The sequence below is a fragment of the Bison bison genome, unplaced genomic scaffold (assembly GCF_000754665.1).
Source record: "Bison bison bison isolate TAMUID 2011002044 unplaced genomic scaffold, Bison_UMD1.0 scf7180017864471, whole genome shotgun sequence".
Classification (NCBI taxonomy): Eukaryota; Metazoa; Chordata; class Mammalia; order Artiodactyla; family Bovidae; genus Bison; species Bison bison.
This window is the reverse complement of record NW_011495032.1, coordinates 32,602,942-32,615,232: the sequence shown is the minus strand read 5'-3', so window position 1 is coordinate 32,615,232 and position 12,291 is coordinate 32,602,942. Positions and strand designations below refer to the sequence as shown.

The 12,291-nt window shown below is 33.7% G+C and overlaps 1 protein-coding gene across 1 annotated transcript in view; it reads right to left on the bottom strand.

Moving 5' to 3' along the window:
* Positions 1-12,291, bottom strand: part of CPS1 (carbamoyl-phosphate synthase 1, mitochondrial) — a 142,920-nt gene that overhangs the window by 87,752 nt on the left and 42,877 nt on the right. The window contains exons 10-16 of the mRNA XM_010861118.1: positions 11,802-11,940; positions 11,118-11,195; positions 9,402-9,500; positions 7,492-7,587; positions 3,831-4,020; positions 2,381-2,538; positions 742-870 (exon numbers count right to left, since the gene is read on the bottom strand). Coding sequence (XP_010859420.1) covers positions 742-870; positions 2,381-2,538; positions 3,831-4,020; positions 7,492-7,587; positions 9,402-9,500; positions 11,118-11,195; positions 11,802-11,940 — 889 coding nt within the window. The remainder of the gene's footprint in view (positions 1-741; positions 871-2,380; positions 2,539-3,830; positions 4,021-7,491; positions 7,588-9,401; positions 9,501-11,117; positions 11,196-11,801; positions 11,941-12,291) is intronic.

Below are 12,291 nucleotides of genomic sequence, written 5' to 3'. Positions count from 1 at the left end.
CTTTGTATCCATAACTGCCCCATGGAAAGTTATATGAGCCTCTTGGGCACAAACACATCCATTAAATGTGAACAAAAGTCACTGCTCTCATGGAGCATGGTTTCTGTGTTAATATCTATTTTTTGGAGCATATCTGAATTTTCTCAAGATTTTCCCTTTAATACTTAAGAAAAGAAGTATTCAGAAATCCATTAGAGTGATTTTGCTGAAAAGTAAATTGTAAGCACTCAAATCTCACTTTTGCTTATATGTGTGTGTGGCAGTTGGCAAGAGAAACCACTCATTCATGATACTATGAGGTTTATACTGTATTTATTTTAGACACCTAAATTTGAGGTAAAGCTAAGCTGCTCAATATGTTATATTTTCCTTACTGGACACCATCCATGTCATATTGTTTCAAAACATAACAGCAAAATGGAATATTATATTCTGGGTGGTTTTTTTTAAGCCACTAAAATAAGTTTAACATCATATGTGTTTTGGAGCAGATTTTGAAGCAGAGGGAGATAGAATTGGATTGGCTGCCCAACAATGAAATCAGTAGACAGTACAGTGAAGATAGCTGCACTGCACTTCCATTTCAAAAGTGTCATATCTTGGACAACAATTTAGAGATGTGGCAGTGATTTATAAACAGAGAAAAGGTCATTTTTTTTTTTAATCTGTGTAACTTTCTTTAATTGAAAGAGTACATCAGGGAGTTTTCTTATTAAGAATTTGGTCTGCAAAAACACATACCTTTGTGCTGAGGTCCATTAAAGTCTCCCTATTAGGACAGAGGCCTGAGCCTAACCCTCCCAGGGCGTAAGCAGAACGGATCATCACCGGGTAGCCAATGTTGTCTGCTGCCTTCAGTGCATCCTCAATCTGTCAACAAGAACATGGACTCAAAGCTGTAAATGCTGACCACACTAGCAGAGAATACCAACCAAGAGAGTCTGGTGATTCAAGTGTGACAGTTTATTTGGGGGAAAAGACTATGTTCAATTATTCCCTCATTGCCTTCTGAGAAAAAAGTATTATTTTAAGGATTTTAAGTTAAATTTTAGGATTTTTTAATGTACAGTGAAGGCTCTTTTCTAATCCCTTTGGGGTAAATTTTATTAAAATTTAATAAAAATATTAATGATAAATTGTTAAAAAATAGAAATAATGACCAAAGGCAAAATAATTGTCATTCATTTGAGAATGAGGGCCATATTGAAATTTTACATTCAGTGTAAAAGTCTTCCTCTCGTAACAAAACAAGGTTTTCTACTACAGAATCTAACTGGAATGCTATCTAGAATGAGAGTTTTCATATTCCAAGTTCAGTCAGAGAGTGGTCCCAGAAGCTTGGAATTTTTTTTTTTTTTAACTTACAGAATACAACATATGGTGGCTATATTTTTCTGTCATGGAATATTATTACACTACCAATGGGAGTGTAATTACACCTTTCCCATATGCCTGTTTCTCATCCTAAGGAAGCAAGGACATAATTAAATCGGGCAATGAAAGAATAAATGTATAGCAAGAGCTTTCCAAATGTTCAGCAGAGCTATCCTGGGACTACTCCTGATTGACAGCTTTGCAACATGCTATGTACTTGATAATGCTCTTTTCTGAAAACACACATAGCCCATTTTTAGTTGTCCCAGCAGTATCTGCCTTATCCCAGAAGATTTGCCTGTTTCTACAATGGGGAAGTTGCATCAGAAACTGCTTCCACTACCCCCATTTCACTGACTGTATGCCTGAAATCAGGAATAAAGTCACAGACAAAAACAGATACACAGAAAGTCTGACTTTTTCCTGGTATCCGGTAAAAGCCTATCAAGAGGTACAGGACACTATAGAACGTGATTAAGAGAAATGCAGAACAAACTTTCCTCTTTAAACAACTAAGTCACAGGTTTCTCAATTATAAATATTACTGATTAGATCCAATGGCCTTTTTTGTAAGATGATTTTATTGTAAAATGTTTATTATATTCTAACAAAAACTTTAAAATCAATCATTTCCCATTTGTAGGACATTCTCACAAAATGTGTGACTAATCCCAGGAAGAAGGTAAAAATTACTTTGGCATTGCAAGTTGATATGCTTCTTTGTTTTGATTCAGGAGATCTGATACTCAGGGCACTTCAGCCATTGATAAACCACATCACCTGTGGGTTTATGCTTCCCTTTTCATAAAATAAAATATTAATATGCATCCCTAATGTTTCAGTATTGAATGTTGCAATTAATACACAGTGTCCTTGAAGTACTAACACATTTCTGGAAGAAAATATATGCAAATAAAACACTTTATTATTTTTCAGCATGACAAATCATTCTCTCTAAATGCAAGACACATAATGGCCCTGCTTCTCTAGAACAAAGATTTCTTACCGATTCCACTGCAAAGCTTGGAGCAATCTTTTCATTAATTTCATTTAGTTTGTCTGAGAACAGCTGTCTATCTTCTGTGGCCATAATAGATTCAACTGAAGTTCCCAGGACTTTCACACCATATTCCTTGAGCACACCTCTCCTGAATAATTCCACTCCTACAGAACAACAAAATAAATAAATCAATACATAACAATAATAAATAAGCAAAATAAATCTGTTTTTAAAATATCTTATGTTCTCTATAACAGATATCTGAACGCAACTTTTTAAAAAAAAATCTTAACTACAAAAAGCCCCCATTGGCCACAAAAGAATTATACTTAGGGTAAAGAAAAGTTTTGAAAGAAAAATTCTGAAGACATTTTAGCAACATATTTTGTTGATGCTAAAATATCTTCAGAATTTTTTTTTCCAAAAAGTTTTTGTTGGTACTGGGCTTTTCAGGTGGCACTAGTGGTAAAGGGCCTACCTGCCAATGCAGGAGGTTTAAGACATGTGGGTTCGATCCCTGGATTAGGAAGATCCTTTTGAGGAGGGTTTGGCAACCCACCCCAGTATTCTTGCCCGCAGAATCCCATGGACAGAGGAGCCTGGAGGGCTACAGTCTATAGGGTCGCAAAGAGTCGGACATGACTGAAGCTACTTAGCACACACACGCACTTTGTTGGTGTTACTATTACATGTATGTTCACTTTTATTCTCAGAATAAAAATTATTATTCTAATTAATAAAAATCATAGGATTACTGTAAGGCTTAAGATTTTAGTATATTTCCTTTCCTTCTAAGGAAAGTCTATTTCTATAATGAACTTCTCTTATTTAAATAATCCCACTGATGTAGGTATCTATCTGGGCTAAAAAGTATCAAAATTGTTTGTGTTCCCACTAACTTGACGTCTAGTTTTGGCTGCTTTTTACAGTTGATATACACATTACATCACCAATTGCTTCCTGGAACTAGCCATGGGATTCTCAATAATGATCTATTTCTAAAGGTTTAAAACATTTTAAATAGGACAGAGCTTGGACTCAGCAGTTGTGTGAAGGGATGATAGAGAGACTCATCTATGTGACCATGAAAATATATGTAACACATAAGAGCACAGAGCACTTAATCAATGTTAATTTTCATTTTTCATTCATAATAGTTCTCAGAGTTTCACTGGAAGCAGAGAAAAGCAGTATCATGGGACAGAGGAGGGGACTCAAAAAAACCTACTTAACCACCGCAAAGCATTAAAGCAAAAGGTTTCCCTTTTGTGCCCCAGCTGTTCTGGGGAATAAACTGGTAATTATCATCATGTGACATTATCAGGTGGCTGTTTGCTAAGCTTCCTCACACGGAGGAAAGCTTTTATGGACACACAGAGCACAAATGTTAAATAAATTAAAATAAATTGTTATATATAGGTACATAAAGCAAAACTCTGCAAATAAAAGAACTCACCACAATTCAGAGCTGTCTGGCCACCCATGCCTAGAATTAACCCATCTGGCCGTTCCGCTTTGATGACCTCTGTGACAAACTGAGGGGTGATGGGAAGAAAGTAGACAGTATCTGCTTGCTTTAAGCCCACTTCATTGGTTTGCACCGATGCAATATTTGGGTTCATCAGGACAGTTTTGACATTTTCTTCCTGAAAGAAACAAAAGGATCTAGAATCTTAACACGTGATCTAAAGAGAATAGTCATAATTCAAATGAAGAGTATTATTGGGTAACAAAATTTTAGGTTATTCCATGGGCTGCAGAGATCAGTAACAGGACCATTGTGAATGGAAGTTAAAAGATGACAAACATTTGGTGAGAGGAAGAAAGAAAATTTCTTGAAAATAAAACTATCCAAAAAGAACTGCTACTTCATGACAATCATTCTAAATTCCTTGTCACTACCTGTATCAAGCAAAGCTGGAGATGTTTTCTACAGAATTTGACCAGAGGTCCGCAAATACTATGCAACTTTACAGCTCAATTGACCCTAAAAGAATAAAATATTCTGAATTTTTCTGAATGAGTAAAATATAAAATGGAAAAAAAGACAACATCAAAACTGCTTCCTTTTCTAACGTGTCTTGAAAAATAACATTGAGCATGTGCTTTAAATGCAAGATAATGTATTCCCATCTAGCTGGAAGCACTGAGAGCCTTCTGCTGGTTTCCATTTTCCTTAGATTTTCATGCCTGCTGTAGTGTTTTAACAAAGAGCGTTATACAACTGTTTATACATATAATATAAAAAGAAAATGACCATATGGCAAAAAAAAGAAAAAATAAAAATTTGTGTGTATATGTGTGTGTGAAGATATTCATAGCCCTATCTCATTCCTGACATCTGGAGAGACCCCTAAAATAATTCTTCATGTAGGGTACTAAGGATAATAACTTTTAAACCAGGATAAGGGTGACAGTTAGTAAAATAATTATTATGAAATATGGCCAGATGGTTCTTTTTTTTTACCCATCAACATGTCAATTTTGAACTCTTCTAAAAAGTCAACAAAATATTCAAATGAAAGTATAGAAATCATCCTTGAAAGCCCTACATATCCTTAGGGGGAGGGTCTGGATGAAAAATGAGATATATTTCATGCTACCTTAAATTCAAATAGTGCCTTAAAACTTGTGATGTTCTTTTTACTTGATTTACATGATTTTTATAGCAAAACTGTGAAAGAAATTTTCACCTTACAGATGAAGAAATTGAGATTCAACAAGATTAAGTGACTTGCCAAAGATCACATAGGTGATAAAGAACAAAATTAGGACTGTAATCCAAGTCCTAGGATTCAAGTCCTATGTCCTTTCCTCTCTAAGAATGTAAGGAATTGTTTTTTAAAAAGAGTATTATTAACAAAATATTGACTGGATACATATAGATAAGCAGATGCATTTAAAATATAAGTTAGAATTTAAATAATTGAGTCCAAATGAAGAACACATCATTAACAGAAGTTATAGAAGGTCTCACTGCTCTAGAAAAGTAACAACATAAAAGTGTATTTGTTAAGTATTTTCTTGAATGTGCTATACAATGAATATAACTATTTTTATAAATCAAATTACATAGGAAAAGTTCCCATAAACACATGTAATGAGTTTCTATTCATTTTAAAACTTAGAAATAATTTCAAACCATTTTAATAAATGTTACATCATTTTTCTAATATATTTCCAGCTATAATATATGCATAATCTAAGTTTTTAAATATTTAGTTCATAAATTCATCTCTATTAACCTCTTAATTAATTACAGTACTATATCTAATAATTCTTATTCTTCATCTAAAATGTATAACTTCACCTTTTGGATGTAATGCATATAAAAAATACTAATACAACTTATGAAAATATTAGTTCATAATAAAACTACCAAATAGGATAAAGAAATTGCAGGCTAGTTTAATGTGTTCTAAACTCTGAACACATTTAAATTGTGTTCTAACCAATCTTAACCATTGGACACCCACTAATTATCTATTGAAAGATAAGTTTAACCTCAATACAGTGAAATAGAGGATGAGATGGTTGGATAGCATTACCAACTCAATGGACATGGATTTGAGCAAACTCTGGAAGATAGTGAAGGACAGGGAAGCCTGGCATGCTGCAGTCCTTGAGGTCGCAAAGAGTGGGACACGACTGAGCAACTGAACTGAACTGTGAAATAAAGCACACTTTGAAAGAGACACTGATGTATAGAACAGTCTTTTGGACTCTGTGGGAGAGGGAGAGGGTGGGATGATTTGGGAGAATGGCATTGAAATGCCTATAATATCATATATGAAACGAGTCGCCAGTCCAGGTTCGATGCACGATACTGGATGCTTGGGGCTGGTGCACTGGGACGACCCAGAGGGATAGTATGGGGAGGGAGGAGGGAAGAGGGTTCAGGATGGGGAACACATGTATACCTGTGGCGGATTCATTTCGATATTTGGCAAAACCAATACAATATTGTAAAGTTTAAAAATAAAAAAAAGAAAGAAAGAAAGAAACCTGTTTAATCATGTTTTAAAAAAAAAGAAAATGTACAAAAAAGCCTGTGTGCATGTGGGTGAACACACATGGGTGTATGGAGAAGAATATTAAAAATAAAAACAAATGGAAAGAAGGGTAAAGTAATTGGGGCAGGGGGCTGTGTCTATTTTCAACAGACATCTGTCAGGAGAAAAATCTCTGTATATAGAATACTGAATAAAATAAAGAGAAAAAGGAAAAATTTGGCCATCTTTCATATTGGTTGGCCTCTTGCTGCCTTCCCTATGTAGCTCTTTCCTAGCCAGGTCTCTTTGTGAGAGTGTCTTGACACCACAAAACCTGTGGCAAGGTCACAGAGAGCACACATTGCCTTTGGATGGCCTGATTAACACTAAAATGTGGACTATTCTGGAAATAAGGACACCAAAGAGAAGCCAAGTTAGTTTTTCAACAGAAATAGCATACATGTACAGTGAGTTTTCTACAGGTTTATTTTACTATGATAAAGATGGGGAAGATTTCCAGAGACTGAGGAAACAGGGAGGATATTCTTAGCAACTTAGTTATTAAACCCTCTATTCCACTCGAAAATCCAGTTATACTATCCTGGTAGGTCATCCAGTCCAAGTTACAGATAGCGAAATTAGGTGGCCCACAATAACTTCTAAAGATTGGACAAAAGTCATTGTTGCCTTTACTCCTCTGGTTGGATCTTCCCCATTTCAACCAAAGAGAAGCCTGAAGTATCCCTTAGAACATTCAAAGTACTTTACAGCACCAGGTATGTCCAAATTCTCTTTCACACAAAAGACAAATATGCTTTAAAAGCTCACTGCCTTAACAAGTACTATCTATAGTGTAGACTTATATGTTTTTAGTTTAAATAGGGATATCTTAGATAATTTTGGAGATTAATCCAATCTTCTTAATTTGCAGGTGTGCCCAGTTGAGAAAGTTAAAACTCTTGTCTGTGATCAAACTTCCTTTTATATAAGATGTGTAAGGAATAGTGAAGGAAATTAATTATAGTGACTTTGAAAAGAGATAGTGTCATAAATCTAAATTATAAAATACTAATTAGACTCATTAAAGGGAGTATATTAATTCCAGGAAAGATCATGGTCTCTCACCTTCATGGCTTTTACAGCTTGCGATCCCGAGTAATCAAATTCACCTGCCTGACCAATGGACAGACCTCCTGATCCTAGGATAAGGACTTTGGAAACCTGTAAGCAATAAAAAAATGACATCACTTTTATTACTAATATGGGAAAATAAGTCATTTTTAAGTATGGTAAATAACCTATATTGTCTGGCTTTATGTGGGGATTTAAAGTACAATGTTTTGAAATATACATGAGTAAAAAGATCAATAATTTAAACATCTCAAAAAGCAATTTCCAAAGATCATGAAGCTTCTTTCACCTAAGCAAAAAATTTTTGGAAGAGGTCTACATCTTATTTAAACATATATAAACATCTAAAAATAACTACATATATATGGAAATGTATATCTATATGTGTTTATAATAAATATAATATATATAATTTTTAGATAATCTCCTTAAAATTTATTTGGCTAAATGTATTATTATTCCGTGGGTTTCTGCTGGACAAATAATGGGCATAAATGGAAACAAGCCTGTGAGCCTTTCCTAACAAACGAAAACACAGAAGACAAGGGGAAACAGGAACACCTTTATATTTACATTTTGCCTTTACTTTGTGGTTCAATCCAGAAATATTTACAGAAAAAACAATAATAAAAAGATCATGTTTTAGCTACAATACTGAAATTCATACAAGTTATACATATGACTTCAAGCAAGTAATAATACTGCTTATTTTTAACCACAACTGCCAAGCCATTCAGAGGATAGAAGATGTTCTAGGTCACTGCAAGAAACAAGGACTTAGGAAACAGTTTGTATTAATGGAGTGCCTACTGCGTGTAATGCAATGTAGAATTCCAAGTTCCCCTTTACCTCACCATTTAAAAAAAGGAAAGCATCTGAAAAATATGAGCTGATATTATGAGAAAAACACTATATGGTGGATGGCTTCGTTAGCTATGGAGAACCCACAGTTTGATTCCACACTGAGTGGCTGGATTACCTCCAATCTCTCCATCTCAGTAAAAGAGGCTGTCATAGAAATCTTTAAAACAAACTATCTAATTCAACTTATCATTTTATGTAAGCATATAAATCAATTATTTTTGTTCATGATAAGAGGATTTTACATATATGTGTGTATATACACACATATATAATAAATATACATATATGTACATGTGTATGTACCTATATATACATATATATGTGTGTATATATACAATACACATATATACATATATATGTATATACTTAAAAATACATCTATAGCCTTCTACATTTTATGTAATAATGATGTGAGTGTGCCTTAACTTTGAAAGAAATGAGTGAAACCTTTTCATATTAACATACATATTCAAACAAATAAGGATTATATTAATTATAATCTTAATTATATTATTAAGATTATATTAATATATATTATATTATATATATAATATAATATATATATATAACTATATTAATCCTTATCTATCTGCTCTTTGGAGGTAAAATAATATTATTCCATACATGTTGTTAAATAATAGATCTTCTAGTTAAAAAAATGTGATCATTATAACGACTGTAGTCTGAACTGTATCTCAAGCACGCATCGGGCTCTGGTTTATCGAGTAATGGACAATTCATCAAATTTGAAATTAAATTAAGTCTTACTCCTTATTAAATTATTTTTATTAAAAATGTTCTAGAAGAGGTGAACTTTAAAAGACATGATTTTTAAATCACAACATGAAGGTTCCAGTGAACATCCAATGACTCATGTAGAATAGACCAAATAGTTAGCTGTTAAAATGACGGATGATTGCAATATCACCAATCATCTTTCATAGACATCAAAACAGTTTACTTCATTCACTTAATAAAGGCATCACACAATAGAGAAAATCCAAAATACATACACCAAAAAGAAGCCCACGTATACTGACCTCAACTCGAGATGCTACTAGGCCTGGCTTTGGTAGTACCGATGTAATGGTGGTTCCTTTCTCCTTCTTTATCAGTGAGACAAAGGAATCAAACAGATACTAGAAAAAATAGAGCCAACTAGTTAGAAGTTGCAAAACTCACAAAATTGTCACTTAAAATACAGTATGTCCAGTTCAACTTGAACTTTAGATAAGCAACAAATAACTTTTTAGGATAAGTATTCCTATCAATATTTGTTTGGGGGTGGGGGTTGCCAAAGCTAGCAAAACTAAATATTTATTACTATAAGAATTAGATCAAATAAACACTTCTAACTGCTCATGTCAAATTCTATTAAAAGAACATTTTCAGCAGACAATGAACATTTCAGATAATGCCTTCTGAGAATGTCATTTTCAGCCCCTTAATTATGAAGCATTTTCTTCTTCTAAATAAAACTCTAGCTGTGCAAAAAAAAAAGAAAAAAAGAAAAGCTATACTACTTATGCACCCTACTGTGAGAAATAACTGGATTTTTAAATTATCTATCAGGTCTAAAAATATCTCTAAAGATTGTGTTACATATACAAATATTTCTAAGATTCATAAGCTTTACAATGAATTTATTTCCACTGTTGCACTAGACATGACAAATTTCAACAAATATATTCATTTTGCAACTATTTGGCAGAAAAAAAGAACTAAGTGAGACCAGATATCACATATTTTAATTTCAGTGTTCCTAATCTGAAGTAGACAAATAATAGGCAAATAATCTAAATTTTAAGTTAAGTATTTAGCACGCATTAGGCAATAGATGTATATGTATGCAATTAATGTTATTTTTGAGTGTAGATAATGTTGTACTGACTTTGGCTATTAAGAACCATTCTTTCCTAATAATACTGAAACAAGAAAAAAATACAAATATCTGAAAACGGCAATTCAGGGATGAGGAAGTAGAGTCTACAGAGGGAAAATTCCTCTTCTCCTCTTCATTTTGCCTAGCTGTCTTTTCTGAGAGCATCTGCTGACAAGGAAGAATTGTCAGTACCACTACTGCAGGCCCTAGCATGTACAACAGGAAGAGTCACTTCAGACTTCCCAGACTTTTCTGAATATCTCCACAAGCCCTTTTTGGAAAGATGTTCTTGAACACTGAACCAAAAACTCACACAAATATGTACAAATATTAAATTTAAAACAAAACTCCTCTAGGCATTCCTTATGGTTCTTTGCTTAAGCCATCTGACTCATATGTGTGTGCAAGCATACCTTCCCCACTCCCCACAACCCTGCTCTTCTTGCTCCTGCTGCTGTTTATTTTCCCTTTATGGCTACACAACCAGTTGCCATAGGGATTTTCGTGAAGTTACAGATGGGGGATTAAAATTTCATTTCAGTTATGAGAACCAGAGAGCAAGAGGGAATTCATTTGCATAGTGCAACAATTGTAAATTTCAGAATTAAATATATTAAAATGATAATCATTTAAATAAAAATCGCAGTTTCTTAAGGGCTTTCGGACTTCAAATTTTTAAAAAGATTGAAGTTTCCTCCATGATATTCATGGGGAAATTTTTCAAACAACACAGGCATTATCAAAGCACTCTTCTGAAGAATGATTTGTACCAACATCACCCAGGTATTTATTTTGTTTTCTCAATTTTTCACATAAGTATATTTCTGATTTTAAAAAATTTTAATATGTAATAGACCTCATCTTTCTGACATACCTCAGTGTCTGTTGGCCCTGGGCCAACTTCTGGGTGGAACTGCACACCAAAGAAGGGTTTGCTCTCATGCATAATCCCCTAAAGGAATAAGAAATTGGAAGAAATTCATTCAGTAACAATGAGTGTCAACCAGGAATAGGTATGAATCAGTGGACAATGAAGTTCAAATTTTCAAAACTAAGTTAAAAGTTTAAGAACGTTCTAAAAATAAACAGTACTAATAAAAATAGGCCAATTCCCCTATTTAAAAAAAAAACAAAAACACTAGCCTGTTCTATAACATTTCAGGCCCTTCTAGGCTCTGATCAGAACCAACTCAAATCCTCTTCTTTTTTCCAGCTCCTAAATTACTTCTCCAAGGGTTTCTCAAAGGCTACTTCAGTGTTGAGTTGCAGAGACCTGCATAGACTGGTCCCAAACAGATCTTCTTCTACCAATCACCCGTTAGCAATGAATGTGTAAAACAGTCATTGATTAACCACTCAAATTGTGGGTCTTTAATGAGTCAACTGATAAGGGAATAAGACAGAAAGAAATTACTTTTTTAAAAAGTAGAGGGCTATGGAAAATAATCTATAACAAGCATTATTCCACATACATACCCTCGAAAAGCCCACATAAATAAGGGAAAGGTATTTGCGAAACAGAGTATTAAAACTCCTGAATTTCTCTTCACTCACTTACCTCGTTTGTTTGATCATTAACATTCACAAAAAGTGGTTTCCAGCCAGCAGGAAGGGTGCTGTCCAGGGCATAGCCATGATTCTGAGCAGTAATGAAAGCCTGTCTATTTGTGATATTCAAAACAGGTTGATTCTGCCCTCTGGATAGAAAAGGTGAAAAATAATATAGAAAAGGAAAGGCAAAGAAAATAATATAAATGCATTAGACGTAAAATAGAGAGTAAGAAAAGCCTATTAAAATTCAAAAGTTTCAATTGCTTAGTGAAAAATTACTCCATGAGAAAAATCACAGATTGTTAATCCCATAATTTTAGCAAAAAAAAAAGTCAATTCAGGAAGCTTTGTTGTGTGCTAAATATCAGGTCTATTAAACTTATATGATCGGTTTTAAAAAAGGGGAATTGCACTCATAACAAAAAAGTTAAGAGATGCTTACTAGCTTGCTGCTGCTACTGCTGCTAAGTCGCTTCAGTCATGCCCGACTCTGTGCG